The sequence below is a fragment of the Bufo gargarizans genome, chromosome 2, assembly GCF_014858855.1.
Source record: "Bufo gargarizans isolate SCDJY-AF-19 chromosome 2, ASM1485885v1, whole genome shotgun sequence".
In the NCBI taxonomy this organism is placed as follows: Eukaryota; Metazoa; Chordata; class Amphibia; order Anura; family Bufonidae; genus Bufo; species Bufo gargarizans.
In genome coordinates this window covers 241,181,314-241,198,326 of record NC_058081.1, presented here as the reverse complement: position 1 = coordinate 241,198,326, position 17,013 = coordinate 241,181,314, and the positions used below count along the sequence as shown (strand labels likewise).

Sequence of the window (17,013 nt, the reverse complement as noted above, 5' to 3'; positions counted from 1 at the left end):
CCGTCTGCATTATATTGTAAAAAAAAAATCTAACTGTGAAAGTAGCCTGAACGGATCCGTCCAGACTTTTACATTGAAAGTCAATGGGGGACGGATCCGTTTGAAGATTGAGCCATAGTGTGTCATCTTCAAACGGATCCGTCCCCATTGACTTCCATTGTAAGTCTGGACGGATCCGCTTGCCTCCGCACGGCCAGGCGGACACCCGAACGCTGCAAGCAGCGTTCGGGTGTCCGCCTGCTGAGCGGAGGCTGAACGCTGCCAGACTGATGCATTCTGAGCGGATCCGCATCCACTCAGAATGCATTAGGGCTGGACGGATGCGTTCGGGGCCGCTTGTGAGCCCCTTCAAACGGAGCTCACAAGCGGACACCCGAACGCTAGTGTGAAAGTAGCCTAAGGGGGAAAATAGTTATTAAATAAAAAGTGTAAAAGAAAAAGTAAAAAAACCCCCCACCAAAATATGAAGTATAAATCACCCCCTTTTCCCAATTTCACATATATAAAATATATAAATAATAAGCATATTACATATCGCCACGTCAGAAAAGTCCAAACTATTAAAATATTAAAAAAAAATCTAGGTGGTGAACGCCGGAACAGAAAAAAATAAATAAAAACTGCGCGATTCACCATTTTTAAAAATGCGGAATGCACGTGGCTTTTTTGGTTTATTTTTTTTTCGCGTGGTATCGAGTATCGCAATACTTTTTCATGGTATCGAAACCGAATCAAAAATTTGGTATCGCAACAACTCTACTCCAGAATGACGTCAGAGCGCCCCATGCGCATGGATGACGTGCCATGCGATCACGGCATCCATGCGCGTGGGGCGCCCTGACGTCACTCTGAAGCGCCCCGGGAGCCGCACGGATGGTAAGTATGCTGCTCCCCACTACACTTTACCATGGCTGCCAAGACTTTAGCGTCCCGGTAGCCATGGTAACCATTCAGAAAAAGCTAAACGTCGTATATGGCAATGCGCCGAAACGACGTTTAGCTTAAGGCCGCGGATCAATGCCTTTCAATGGGCATTAATTCCGGATCCGGCCTTGCGGCAAGTGTTCAGGATTTTTGGCCGGAGCAAAAAGCGCAGCATGCTGCAGTATTTTCTCCGGCCAAAAAACGTTCCGGTCCTTAACTGAAGACATCCTGATGCATCCTGAACGGATTTAACTCCATTCAGAATGCATTAGGATAATCCTGATCAGGATTCTTCCGGCATAGAGCCCCGACGACGGAACTCTATGCCGGAAGAAAAGAACGCAGGTGTGAAAGAGCCCTAACCCGTCACAGCCAATAAACAGTGGATGAAGCTTCTGCTTCCGATTCTGCCCACTGTTATTTCTGGTGTCAGCGGCCACTCACAACAGCTGATCGCTGGTGTTGCTGGCTGTTGGACCCCCACCAGTCTGATATTAAAGACCTGTCCTGAGGATAGATCATCAATTTCTACAGCCCAGATAACCCCCTTCATTCTGGATATTTAGGGTGCCTGCACACGGTATGTATTACGCACGCATGTTTTTTTTCTGAAACAATTTTGTTCGGAAAAAACGCAGCGTAACATAGTAACCGCAAAGTGTATGAGATTAGACAAATCTCATGTACATTTTGTTTTTTGTTTTCATAGGAAATTGACCTACTGTTTGGATTTTGAAATCTGCTTGTGTGGATTTCGCTCTTTTCAATGGAAGGGTGAGATCTGCGGAAAATCTGAATCAAATCCGCACAAAAAATGGGATAAAGGCTGCATGCACAAGACCATATGTGTTTTGCAGTCCACAAAATAGAACGGAAACAAACAACGTTTGTGTGCATGTAGCCCAAGGCCTCATGCACACAGCCGATGTTTTGGTCCGCATCAGAGCCACCGTTTGGCGGCTTGGATGCGGACCCATTCACTTCAATGGGGCCGCAGAAGATGCGGACAGCACTCTGTGTGCTGTCCGCATCCGTTGCTCTGTTCCGTGGCCCCGCTAAAAAAAAAAAAATATAACATGTCCTATTCTTGTCTGCGCTTTGCGGACAAGAATAGGTATTTATATTGAAGGCTGTCCGTGCCGTTCTGCAAATTGCGGAACGCGCTTGAACACTAGCTGTGTTTTGCAGATCCGCGATTTGCGGACCGCAAAACACCACGGTCGTGTGCATGAGGCCTAATAGTGTGGATTTTTCTGTATGCAGGCACCTTTAGGCTAGGGCTAAACTGCCTTTTTGTTAAGTGACAAAAGTACAAAAAAAATGCAACTTGCTGTCATGCGTCACTTTAGAACTATGATTTGTCTGTCAAAACAGAGCCAAGTCGTGTGCGACCTGCAACACAAATACAAATCCATTTTGCTACTGTGGTGTTGCAGTATGTCGAGTGTCGCACTGCAACACCGTTGCCAATCATTAAAACAATTGTTGTGCGACACATTGCCATGTAAGCCTAGCCTTATGGCATGTCCACATGATGTCAGAGTTGCTGAAAATTTTCCCACGTTCCACTAAATGCCTTAAAATAAAAAAATCATATACTCGCCTGTTTCTTCTCTGCACTAAGGTCCTCCCCCTGGTGTTTCTATACAAAGGCTGCAGCAATGACAGGTGTACGCCACGTGACTGCTGCTGCCAATCACTGTTCTCAGTAGTCTTCTGTGTGCAAACAGTGGGAGGAGGACTGGAGCTACAGCACAGACAACTGTGGGAGAGAAACATGTGAATATTGTCTTTTACATTTAGACATTTATACATTTAGTGGAACGAGGGACATTTTTTAGGGGTCCTGTTAGCACTGTCGCAGGCACTGCTAAACTGTTGACAGCATTAGATAGGGGCTGGGGAGAGTAGGACAAATCATTTTAAGGAGATTTTTAACATCAGGATAAGTTTGAATATGCCAGATTCTGCTCTTGCAAATTCAAAGCCCCTCTCCTCTCTCTGCTCTGTAACTCTTAGAGGTCTGGAATGTATTGTATAACACTGACATAATGCTGTCAGTGTTGGCCAATACATTCCAGAACTGTAAGGGTTACATAGCATCATAAAGCAATATGAAATGCGACCCCAGGACGGAAGCTGCTGCATACTTGCGCTGTGAGTCCGATGAGTGGAACTTGCTTGTCTGAAAGGGGTCTAATGCCTCAGGGACCGAGAAATCCCTTTAAATTTTTTCCTACATAGCCGTATGAGGGCTTGTTTTTTGCAGGACAAGTTGTACTTTCTAATGGAACAGTCTTATATTGCATACGGTGTAGTGAGAAGGAGGAAAAAAAATTCCAATTGGGTGGAATTGGAAGAAAAAAACAATTCTGCCATAGTTTTTATGGGTTTCCTTGTGTATATATATATTTTTTTAAATAAAATATATACTGCCTTCCCTGTGCAGTAATACTGACCTGTTACCTTCATTCTACCGGTCAGCGCGATTACAGTAATACGACATTTATTTGGTATAATTTAAAAAAAATATACCGTATATACTCGAGTATAAGCCGACCCGAGTATAAGCCGAGGCCCCTAATTTTACCCAAAAAAATTGGAAAAATTAGTGACTCTAGTATAAGACTAGGGTGGGAAATGCAGCGTGTATGTGTATATAATGCACACACTCTACATTATATACACACATCTGCAAGAGGGTGACTCAGATTGATGGGAGTCTGACTCTGACTCCCTGTATTTAATGCAGAGTGTGTGCATTATATACACACACACACTCTGCATTAAATACAGGGAGCCATCCACAGATCTCCCCCCTAAACAGTGCCATCCACAGATCCCCCCTAAACAGTGCCATCCACAGATCCCCCCTCCCCTAAACAGTGCCAGGATGGCACTGTTTAGGGGAGGGGGGATCTGTGGATGGCACTGTAGGGGGATCTGTGGATGGCACTGCCATCCACAGATCCCCCTACAGTGCCATCCACAGATCCCCCTCCCCGACGCTCACAGCAGTATATTTATAAAGTATAAAGTATAAGCAGTATATTTATCAGTATTCTTTATTTATCAGTATTCTTTGGATATCTTACTTTATCGTTGCTCCGGTAATAGCAGGCAGTGCGGGGAGCGGCGCTCACTCACTGACGTCACGCGCCTGCTCCCACTAGGCGGCGCAGGCGCGTGACGTCAGTGAGTGAGCGCCGCCCCCCGCACTGCCTGCTATTACCGGAGCAAAGACAAAGTAAGATAGACTCGAGTATAAGACGAGGGGCCTTTTTGAGCACAAAAATATGTGCCCAAAAACTCGTCTTATACTCGAGTATATACGGTATATAAAAAAATGTTACTTTGTATTTCTGTAGTCTGACCTCCATAACTTTTTTTATATTTAGGTGTACGGCTCAGTTTTTGCAGGGCGAGCTGTAGTTGTCATTGATAGCATTTTTTCATCACTTTTTATTCAATTTTTGGGAGGTGAAGCGATAAAAAAAAAAGAAGAAATTTTTAATATACCAGAGTCCACAGAAAATCTATTACTAAACGAGATAGACGAGGCGGCAAATCATAATGAGGTGGTTATTATGGGGGACTTCAACTACCCAGATATAGACTGGGAAACTGAAACTTGTATATCTCATAAAGGAAACAGGTTCTTGGCAATAACCAAAGACAATTACCTCTCCCAACTGGTTCAGGACCCGACTAGAGGGACGGCCATACTGGACTTGGTATTAACCAATAGGCCGGACAGAACAACAGACGTGCAGGTTGGGGGACACCTGGGAAATAGTGACCACAAAGTAATAACCTTCCAATTATCATTCAAAAGAGCGTTTCTACAGGGAGGAACAAAAATACCAAACTTCAAAAAAGCTAAATTTAGCCAACTAAGAGAGGCCATAGGCCAAACTAACTGGGACAAAGTCCTCAAAAAAAAAAATACAGCCATAAAATGGGATATCTTTAAAAACATCCTAAAATCTCATTGTGAGAGGTACATACCGTATGGTAATAAAAGGTTAAGGAACAAAAAGAAACCAATGTGGATAAATAGAACTGTAACGAAAGCAAAAAATGACAAAAAGAAAGCATATCATTCACTGAAACAGGAGGTGAGCACGGAAGCACTGAAAAACTATAAGGAAAAAAATAGAACATGTAAAAAACAAATAAAAGCGGCCAAACTAGAGTCCGAGAGATTAATTGCCAAAGAGAGTAAAACTAACCCTAAAATGTTCTTCAATTATATAAATGTTAAAAAGTATAAATCTGAAGGTGTCGGCCCTTTAAAGAGTAATGAGGGGGAAGTCGCAGAGAGCGACGAGGAGAAAGCAAAGCTGTTAAATATTTTTTTCTCCAATGTATTAACTGAGGAAAATAAACTGTCAGATGACATGCAGAATGCAAAAATAAATTCCCCATTTAAAAGTGTCCTGTCTGACCCAGGAAGAAGTACATCAGCGACTTAAAAAGATTAAAATGGACAAATCGCCAGGACCGGATGACATACACCCCCGTATCCTAAAGGAATTAAGTAATGTAATAGCCAGACCCTTATTTCTGATATTTGCAGACTCTATACTGACAGGGAAGGTCCCACAGGATTGGCGCATGGCATATGTGGTGCCAATATTCAAAAAGGGGCCAAAAACAGAACCTGGAAACTATAGGCCGGTAAGTTTAACATCTGTTGTGGGTAAACTGTTTGAAGGTTTTCTGAGAGATGCTATATTAGAGCATCTCAACAGAAATAAGCAAATAACGCCATATCAGCATGGCTTCGTGAGGGATCGGTCATGTCAGACTAATTTAATCAGTTTCTATGAGGAGGTAAGTTCTAGACTTGACAGCGGCGAATCAATGGATGTCGTATATCTGGACTTCTCCAAAGCATTTGACACTGTACCACATAAAAGGTTAGTATATAAAATGAGAATGCTCGGACTGGGAGAAAACGTCTGTATGTGGGTAAGTAACTAGCTCAGTGATAGAAAACAGAGGGTGGTTATTAATGGTAAATACTCAGATTGGGTCACTGTCACTAGTGGGGTACCTCAGGGGTCAGTATTGGGCCCTATTCTCTTCAATATATTTATTAATGATCTTGTAGAAGGCTTGCATAGTAAATTTTCGCAGATGACACTAAACTGTGTAAAGTAATTTACACTGAAGAAGACAGTATACTACTACAGAGGGATCTGGATAGATTGGAGGCTTGGGCAGATAAGTGGAAGATGGGGTTTAACACTGATAAATGTAAAGTTTTGCACATGGGAAGGAAAAATGCAAGTCACCCGTACATACTAAATGGTAAAACACTCGGTAACACTGACATGGAAAAGGATCTAGGAATTTTAATAAACAGCAAACTAAGCTGCAAAAACCAGTGTCAGGCAGCTGCTGCCAAGGCCAACAAGATAATGGGTTGCATCAGAAGGGGCATAGATTCCCGTGATAAGAACATAGTCCTACCACTTTACAAATCGCTAGTCAGACCACACATAGAGTACTGTGTACAGTTCTGGGCTCCTGTAAACAAGGCAGACATAGCAGAGCTGGAGAAGGTCCAGAGGAGGGCAACTAAAGTAATAACTGGAATGGGGCAACTACAGTACCCTGAAAGATTATCAAAATTAGGGTTATTCACGTTAGAAAAAAGACGACTGAGGGGAGATCTAATTACTATGTATAAATATATCAGGGGTCAGTACAGAGATCTATCCCATCAGCTATTTATCCCCAGGACTGTGACTGTGACGAGGGGACATCCTCTGCGTCTGGAGGAAAGAAGGTTTGTACACAAACATAGAAGAGGATTCTTTACGGTAAGAGCAGTGAGAATATGGAACTCTCTGCCTGAGGAGGTGGTGATGGTGAGTACAATAAAGGAATTCAAGAGGGGCCTGGACGTATTTCTGGAGCTTAATAATATTACAGTTTATAGCTACTAGAGAGGGGTCGTTGATCCAGGGAGTTATTCTGATGGCCTGATTGGAGTCGGGAAGGAAGTTTATAGTCCCCCTAAAGTGGAGAAAATTGGCTTCTACCTCACAGGGTTTTTTTTTTTTTTTTGGTTTTTTTTTTGCCTTCCTCTGGGTCAACTTGCGGGATAACAGGCCGAACTGGATGGACAAATGTCTTTTTTCGGCCTTATGTACTATGTTACTATGTTTCCCCCCCCCCCCCCCCCCCCCCCCCCCTCATTTTTTCTATAATTTTTTTTAGTTCCTCTAGGGGGCTTAAACATACGATCGTCTGATAAAATTTGTAGCCTAAGGGCGCTTCATTGTGTTCCTGTGGAACCCTGAAGATTGTTGTGGCAGGCCTTGGATCCTTCAGAGGGCCTGAGGCTGGCATAAGGACGGCTCCTACAATCACTGAATAGGGGAGCCGATTGGGCCCCGGGAGCGTATTGGTCCTTGGAAAAGCCCTCTCAGATGCCAAGGTTGCAATTGACTATGGCATCTGAGGGGTTAAGTGTCTGTTTTTGGCATTATCGCCGACCACGGACATAACCTGTGGGTCAGCCACTTGGCAGCTATGGCGGCCACTCAGGAGCAGGCGCCATCTTTAAAGAGACAACTTGCATGTATGGTGCATGTCGTCAAGGGGTTAACGCACTTCACAGTGAAGCCCCACCCTGTGCACAATCTAGAAGAATAAAATTGTACATTCATACTACTTCTGATGTGAAAAGCTGTGCCCTCTCCAGACCCTACCTAGTGCTATCAGTAGTTTAGCATGGGCAAAAATGCTGGCGGTCCTCCCCTTAATATAGCGTTAAGCCCTCGTTTGTAGCAATAACCGCCTCCACTTTTCCTCAAGGTTTTGGAGTGTGCCTGTGGGAATTTGTGCTCATTCAGCCAAAAGAACAATTAGTGAGATCAGGAGTTTACGTTGGAAGAGAAAACTGACTGGAAATCTAGCGGTATGCATTCCAGTAGGCAGCGTTCTGCAGGCATCTGCCAAACATAGATTCATCCATCAGACTGCCACATTGTGAAATGTGACTCCTCTCTCAAGAGAACATGTTTCCATTGCTCCACAATCTATTGGCATCATGCTTTACTCCGCTCTTGTCAATGCTGGACAGTGTGCACGCGATTCTGCTCTGACTGTGATAGAAACCTGTTTCCTGGAGCTCCTGGCCTCTTCTCGATGCCGATTGGAACTCTGTAGTGAGTGATGGAACAGAAGAGATGTTGATGCACCAGCACTCAGGGGCCACGCTCGGTTCACGTGGTCACTTTGTGGCAATGTTACTGCTAAACTCTTCTCCTATGATAGTGCCACATGAAAGGTACGTTCACATATGGACTGTGTGGCAAATCCACAGCGTTTTACAGTACCAGCAAAGTGGATGAGATCTTAAGAAATCAGCTTGCAGCTTATATTGACCTACGTTGTGCCGCAGCGTGTCAATTTGTGCTGCGGATTTTACCCTTTGCAACTCATAGGGTGGAATCTGCAGCAAAATTTACATGTAACACATGCAGGTTCTTGCCACAGATTTGTTGTGGATTTGCCACAGATATAGTCCATACCCTTGGGCTTTCCGCGTGTAGTAGAAAATCATGTAATAAAATATCCACAATCTTTTTTTTTTTAATCTTCAGCACTTCGGTTTCTGATGAGGAATAGTTGTAGGTTTCTTGCAGATATTCAACATGGAGTTCAATTGGGAAGTCACAAGCTGTAACAACCTCCGGTTTGGCTGCAGATTACTAGTTGTTCTGAAGCAAAATCTGCAAGGTTCACATCTGCTAGAGGCCTCTGTCACAGGTTCTGTCAAACAGGAGACAATACCTCTGCATACAGAGCTGTTGTATCCAGCAGAATTGTGGAAAAAATAATGGAGACCTGATGGACCGCGTTAGTCTATCAATATATTAGATCTGGTGTTTCCGTTGTGTTTTTAGTTTTTGTTTTTTTTGCTGCTTCTTCCGTGGGTTCCCTTGCCTGGTCCCATGCTGGTTTCTGTACAGTCCCCCCTCCTGAGACGTCATAGCCGGAAGCTGGGTGTACAGAGGCCGGCTGGGGACCAGAGATGATTTGTCATAGGAATTAGTATTTTTCATTTATGCCGCTTGGTTATTAAAAGGAACCTGTCATCAACTTTATGCTGACCTCACTGAGGGCAGCATAAAATAGTGACAGAAATTCTAAAAGTGGTTGCTGAGAACCAGCATCATAATCATTGCAGCCTAGACCTTGAGAAGAGTTAAATCTACCTGAGAAGAGTCATGGTTATACATAATTTCCTCTCTCGCCCATCTGCTGATGATTGGCAGTTCTCTCCTAGACAGAAAGGGAGAAAACTATGTAGAAGACTGTCAGTCATCAGCAGGTGGGCAGGAGAGCAGGAATTCATGAATAACCATGACTCTTCTCAGGCGGCCGTGACTCTTTTCCAGGCCCAGTCTGCAACGATTGTAATGTCGGTTCTCGGCAACCACTTACTTTTAACTTTATAAACGACAGACCTCTGAAATCAATCACCTGTCTCTACTTTATTCTGCCGTTAGTATGGACTGCATAAAGTTGATGACGGGTTCCCTTTTAATGCAGGTAAAATCCAAACGTTAATCTGCACCAAAATCTGGATGATTTGGTGTAGATTTCCTTTCTGATTCTTGTGGCATTTTTCTGCAGCAATTCCAGTACATGTGGTTGTACCCTAAAAGTCACTGAGCTTTTCAGTTCAGCCCAACAACTACCAGTGTTTGGCCTCTCACACCTCGGTGAATCACGGACATGTGTTGCCTGTGTTCTCTATGCATCTTATGTATCCATTGACTGGAATGTTTGTATTCACACATAAATGGTTTTACATGGACTGTGAGTCCCTGATGATACCACACAAGCATTCACTAGTTTGTCTGTAATTGTGGATCCCTCATGCAAGTTAGTCTATGGGTCCGTGAAAACAATGGACACAACACGGATGGTTTGATCTATGGTTTTCACACACCATTGGAAGGAGATGCTCTGGAAATTAGGTGGCGAACGTGGCATATGGAGGACACGGAGGGCAAAAAACACAAGATCCTTTACGAATGAACAACTGACCATCTTGTTTACTGATGTAATCACGGATGTGTGAAAAAGGCCCTTGTCTGAGATCGAATGGCTGTGTGCTTGATCTCATGCATCTGTTTTGCAGTGGGTGATACTGAACCCCCTGAACTTAAAGGGGTTGGCCATTTTCCGGTTATTGTTGACCAATGTGTTTGTGAGATGATTAAATATAGCCTTTGTAAACAAGGAGGAAAACATTATGAAATATAGAAAATGGTGCAGAATTTCAACAAAGTCTTTTGAGCTGTCCACCCAGAGGTCCTGTCCATAAGATGGCTGCTGGTGGAGGGTCATGTGACCAGACAACTCTCCTCCTTCATTCAGATACCATGCACTAATCTTCAAAGAGTACAAGTACAGATGGCAAGTGCAGTGTCTTTGGAGGAGGCATCACCTTGAGATGATCTGCCTGGTCACATGACCCTCCTTCAGCGGCCATCTTATGGACAGGACCTCTGGGTGGACAGCACAAAAGACTTTGTAAACAAGGGGGAATAGCTTATGAAATATAGAAAATGGTGCAAAATTTCAACAAAGGCTATAATCGTAAGTGCCATATAAATAATCTCACACATCAGCCAACAATAACCAGCAAGTTGTCAACCCTTTTAATAATGAAGAACTTTTGGCTGTGTATATGTATCTGCTTTTAAACCCCTTCCCGACCTTTGACGTAAAATTAATAAAGTAATAAAATTAATAAAGGAAAAAAGGAAAAAAAAACCCCACCCCTTTCCCCTTATTTTATAATAAAAAACTGAAGAAAAACAAAACCCAGATATATTAGGTATTGCTGCGTCCGTATTGACGGGCTCTTTAAATATATCACATGATCCGCCCTGTCCAATAAACAACATATAAAAAAAAGCTATTTTTGTCACCTTACATCAAAAAGGCGTATCAATAAAACCGTCACCTCATACCGCAAAAAATGAGCCTCTACCTAAGACAATCGCCCAAAAAATAAAAAAAACTATAGCTCTCAGAACACGGAGACACTAAAACATCATTTTTTTGTGTGTCAAAACTGCTATCATTGTGCTAAAGTGGAAAAAATAAAATAAAATAAAAAGTATACATATTAGGTATTGCCACGTCCGTAACAAGCAGCTCTATAAAAATATCACATGACCTAACCAGTCAGGTGAACACCGTAAAAAAATAAAAATAAACTGTGTTAAAGCTATTTTTGTCACATTGCATCACAAAAATTGCAACAGCAAGTGATCAAAAAGGCGTATGCCCCCCAAAATGTTATGAATCAGACAGTCACCTCATCCCGCAAAAAATGAGACCCTACCTGAGAGAATCTGTAAAAAAAATATAAAAAAGCTATGGCTCTCAGACAGACACTAAAATATAACTTTTTGCTTTCAAACTGCTACTAGTGTGCTAAAGTGAAAAAAAAAAAAAAAAAAAAAAAAAGTATACATATTAGGTGTCGCCACGTCCGTAACAAACAGCGCTATAGAAATATCACATGACCTAACCTCTCAGGTGAACACCGTAACGATCTGCTCTATAAAAGTCACATGACCTAATCCCTCGGTAAAACTCTGTAAAAATAAAAACTGCCAAAACATCCATTTTTTTGTTACCTTGCCTCTCAAAAAACATAATATAGAGCAATAAAACAATCATATGTACCCCAAAATTGTACCAATAAAACTGGCACCTTATCCTGTAGTTTCCAAAATGTGGTCACTTTTTTGAGTTTCTACTGTAGGGGTGCATCAGGGGGGCTTCAAATTGGACATCGCATCTAAAAATCAGTTAAGCTAAATTTTCTTTACAAAAACCATATGGCGTTTCTTTCCTTCTGCGCCCTGCCGTGTGCCCGTAAAGCAGTTTACGATCACATGTGGGGTGTCTCTGTAAACCTGCAGAATCAGGGTAATGGATTTTTTTTGGGCTGTTAACCCTTGCTTTGCCACTGGAAAAAACGGATTAAAATGTAAAATCTGCCAAAAAAGTAAGATTCTGAAATGTCATCTCTATTTTCCATCAATTCTTGTGGAACACTGTAAAATCAGTTTTGTATACCTTGAGGGGTGTAGTTTCTAAAATGGGGTCATTTTTGGGTGGTTTCTATTATGTAAGCTTCACAAAGTGACTTCAGACCTGAACTGGTCCTTTTAACCGCCTAACGCAGATTTGCGTTCCGGAGGCGGCAGCCCTGCGCAGAGTCACGAATATATGCGTCATCTCGCGTGAGCCGAGATTTCCTGTGAACGCGCGCACACAGGCGCGCGCATTCACAGGAACGGAATGTAAGCGAGTGAATCTCCAGCCTGCCAGCGGCGATCGTTCGCTGGCAGGCTGGAGATCCAATTTTTTTTTTAACCCCTAACAGGTATATTAGACGCTGTTTTGATAACAGCGTCTAATATACCTGCTACCTGGTCCTCTGGTGGTCCCTTTTGTTTGGATTGACCACCAGAGGACACAGGTAGCTGTGTAAAGTAGCACCAAACACCACTACATTACACCAGCCCCCCCTTCCCCGGTCACTTATTAACCCATTATGAACCACTGATCACCCCATATAGACTCCCTGATCACCCCCCTGTAAGGCTCCATTCAGACGTCCGTATGATTTTTACGGATACATGGATCGGATCCGCAAAACGCATACGGACGTCTGAATGGAGCCTTACAGGGGGGTGATCACCCATATAGACTCCCTGATCACCCCCCTGTCATTGATCACCCCCCTGTAAGGCTCCATTCAGACGTCCGTATGATTTTTACGGATACATGGATCGGATCCGCAAAACGCATACGGACGTTTGAATGGAGCCTTACAGGGGGGTGATCAATGACAAGGGGGTGATCACCCATATAGACTCCCTGATCACCCCCCTGTCATTGATCACCCCCCTGTAAGGCTCCATTCAGACGTCCGTATGATTTTTACGGATACATGGATCGGATCCGCAAAACGCATACGGACGTTTGAATGGAGCCTTACAGGGGGGTGATCAATGACAAGGGGGTGATCACCCATATAGACTCCCTGATCACCCCCCTGTCATTGATCACCCCCCTGTAAGGCTCCATTCAGACGTCCGTATGTGTTTTGCGGATCCGATCCATGTATCCGTGGATCCGTAAAAATCATACGGACGTCTGAATGGAGCCTTACAGGGGGGTGATCAATGACAAGGGGGTGATCACCCATATAGACTCCCTGATCACCCCCCTGTCATTGATCACCCCCCGTAAGGCTCCATTCAGACGTCCGTATGATTTTTACGGATCCATGGATACATGGATTGAATCGGATCCGCAAAACACATACGGACGTCTGAATGGAGCCTTACAAATATGAGACTTTGTAAGGAAAAAAGAAAAAAAAAACCTTCATTTTCCGCTAACTTGTGACAAAAAATAAAAAGTTCTATGAACTCACTATACCCATCAGTGAATACCTTAGGGTGTCTACTTTCCGAAATGGGGTCATTTGTGGGGTGTTTGTACTGTCTGGGCATTGTAGAACCTCAGGAAACATGACAAGTGCTCAGAAAGTCAGAGCTGCTTCAAAAAGCGGAAATTCAAATTTTTGTACCATAGTTTGTAAACGCTATAACTTTTACCCAAACATTTTTTTTAATCAAAGACATGTAGAACAATAAATTTTGCGAAAAATTTATATATGGATGTCTTTTTTTTTTTGCAAAATTTTACAACTGAAAGTGAAAAATGTCTTTTTTTTTTTTTGCAAAAAAAATCGTTACATTTTTATTAATAACAAAAAAGTAAAAATGTCAGCAGCAATGAAATACCACCCAATGAAAGCTCTATTAGTGAGAAGAAAAGGAGGTAAAATTAATTTGGGTGGTAAGTTGCATGACCGAGCAATAAACGGTGAAAGTAGTGTAGTGCTGAAGTGTAAAAAGTGGCCTGGTCATTAAGGGGGTTTCATCTAGGGGGGTTGAAGTAGTTAAAAAGTGGGTTTTGCAAATTTTCCCAAAAATTTCAAGATTTGCTTCCATACTTCTAAGCCTTCTAACGTCACCCAAAAATTTAATGTAATTTTCAAAATGATCCAAACATGAAGTAGACACATGGGGAATGTAAAGTAATTACTATTTTTGAAGGTATTACTATCTATTGTAAATATTGAGAAATTGAAATTTGGAAATTGGCTGATGTTTTTCGACATTTTTGGTATAAGTAAAAGCGTTTTAAAGTTGTCACCACATAAAGTGACACATGTCAGATTTTCAAAAAATGGCCTGGGCAGGAAGGTGAAAACAGGCCCGGGGTTGAAGGGGTTAATGTGCAGGATCAGTTCTCACAATGTTTGTACGATCATTTCACTAACGGTCAGTCTTTTCATTCCAGTGTGTCCAATGGGTTGATGACGCAAAGCTAAATCAGCTGCGCAGAGAAGGCATACGCTACGCTAGGATTCAGTTATTTGACAATGACATCTACTTCATCCCAAGAAACGTTGTGCATCAGTTCAAGACGGTGTCTGCTGTATGTAGCCTTGCTTGGCATATCCGACTCAAGACGTACCATCCAGAGGTGGCTCAGAACACCGGAAATTTAGAGGTAACGCCCAATGAGAGTGAGATCAAACCAGAGAGAGAAGCCCATACATTTACCTCTCATGTACAGTGTTCTGACATTTGGCAGCTGAAGGACCTTGAGCAGAAAGCCCAGCAAGTAAAGCGGGAGCCAGTGTCGCCCCATCAAATGAATGATGCTTTTGGCAATATTACCCTTCCACCGGTTCCCACCATGGCCACAGAATGTGTGACTTTTACAGTGAAGGCTGATCACGTTAAGGACACCCAGGTCAAAAACGGAAGGGAATCCCTCTTGGGACTGATTAACACAGACTCCACAGAAAGTAGAGCTGACACGTGGCAATCTATATCTACGAACCCAATTGTGCGGACAGAAGAGGAACCTCTGTGCTAAAATCTGTACATAGCTCTATTTTCCTTTTTATTCTACATGACGTAACAATAATAATAATAATGTAATGATTGGTAAATGATGGGACAAGCTTTGGCTTGTTCTGTAGTCTGTTACTGAATCTAGTTATGTAGCGATGTAACATTCCTCAGTGCCTGTCCATAACTGTGAACTGTCAAAGCACTTAGGGCCAGATGCACTGTAAACACTGCAGGTTTAACATAAAGTCTCTCTAAAGTTTTCAGTTTTAGGTTCTAGGATAGAGCTGACATTAACATATATATTTTTTGTAAGATGAGCCAGAATTCTTTTTGACAATTCCCGGCTTTTCCATAGAGCTTATTTATATCAATTTTTCATTTTAAAGGTGTCAGCACTGTAGTGTAAATAGCTTTTTTTAAATCTTTTTAGTGTGATTTATACTGAAATGTGAACCACCTAATAAAGGTTCATAATGATGCATTTGGTTTTCTTTGCCGACGTGGCCTGGTGTGGCTACAACAGTTGTGGAGTTAAAGGGGTTGTCCCATTATGACAACTTATTACCTAACCACAGGGTAGGGGATGAGTGTCTGATCGGCAGTTGTCGAGCTGCTTCCTATTTGAATGGAGTGGCCGACAAACGTGTGTGTCTGCCGCTCTATTCAACACATGGGACTGATGGACTTGTACTGGGCTATATCCCGAAGCCCCATAGAGCTCAATGGAGCAGTAGTGCACATAGTGACCACTGGCCCATTCAAATGGGGGAGCAAGGACCCCTGTTCTCTCGATTTGGCTGGGTCCCCAGCAATCAGACACTAAGTTGTCTTAATGGGACAACCCATTTAATGTCACTTTCCTGTTCTTCCTTAAAGGAGTTGTCCAGGATTTTAAGCCCGATAAACCCCCTCCCCATCCCTGACAAACCCAACAGTACCTGTGAAGAAATCTATACTTCCTGCTCCCTGATGGTATGTTCCAACTATATTGCTACTGGGCTGTCTTCACTGGCGTCCAGTCAACCTCTAGATGGACAGAGTCACATTCACTGCTGTAACCAGTGCTTTGTCTCAGCAGTAACGTGTCCCCAAGCAGCATTTCACTGCTGGGTCGCGTGCTGCTTAGGGACATGTTACTTCTAAAGCTAGTATATGGCTGCAGAGGAGCACATGACCCCCCCCTCTCCCCAATGCAGATGTTGACACATTAGGACCGGGAGCCATGAAGGTGGAACAGAACGTCAGGGAGCTGGAAAGTATAGACTTCTTCTGGGTGGGAAATTTTTAAGAGAAAAATCCTGGATAACCCGTTTAATTTTAATAGTAGGTTAAACATTGTACGGCTGTGTCTGCACTCTTCCTGTTAAGCCAAGGCAATTCTTGAAAATACAGCAGCTGGATTGCTTGAAATCATAATTTCTATTCTAATAAGGGATTGAATTATTGTGATCACCGACCCCATTCTTAGATATGTAGATTCTAAATTACAGTTAGCGGATTAAAAAAAGTCTATCATGTTCACGCCCAAGTTGATCCAGAGGAAGGCAAAACGGCTCTAAATAGCAGAGACCCAATTTGCCGTAAAGTATTGGCCGGATCCGTGGATCAGGATTCCATATTAATACCAGTAACCCTGAATTTTGTGTTTTACAAGGAAGATATCTAACCCCTTCTGAACTCTGTCCACGCTTTCAGCAAATCCTGTGGGGTCATGCTCCATAATTTTACACTTTACAGTAAATGAATACCTTTTTTGTGATGGAATGTAGCTTTCACCATAACAAGTGACCCTGTGTTCTCTGGGTCCGCAACACATCATTTATCACATAGGACATTAAAGGGACCATTCACATAAAATATGTCCCTTACAACCTTCCCTTCTGTAGGGTATATTTAGTTTTGATAGCCTTTCTTCAGATCTGAGATTCTTCATGCCTCATATTTAGTTTGGTTGCCCTTCTTTCTAGCTCTCTGATACCTTTCTTACAGACTGGTGCCCATACTCGAGCTATGCTTTTCCTAATACAGGGCAATATCTTGTTGGCTTTTGATGCAGTAGACCTTAGTCTGGTAGGAGCTTATTTTGATGGATATT

At 42.7% G+C, this 17,013-nt stretch overlaps 1 protein-coding gene across 1 annotated transcript in view; it reads left to right on the top strand.

Moving 5' to 3' along the window:
* Positions 1–15,395, top strand: part of RSBN1L (round spermatid basic protein 1 like) — a 74,370-nt gene extending 58,975 nt beyond the window's left edge. Inside the window, exon 8 of the mRNA XM_044280144.1 lies at positions 14,356–15,395. Within this exon, the coding sequence (XP_044136079.1) occupies positions 14,356–14,940 (585 nt within the window). The 3' untranslated portion in view covers positions 14,941–15,395. The remainder of the gene's footprint in view (positions 1–14,355) is intronic.
* The last annotated feature ends 1,618 nt before the right edge of the window (positions 15,396–17,013 follow it).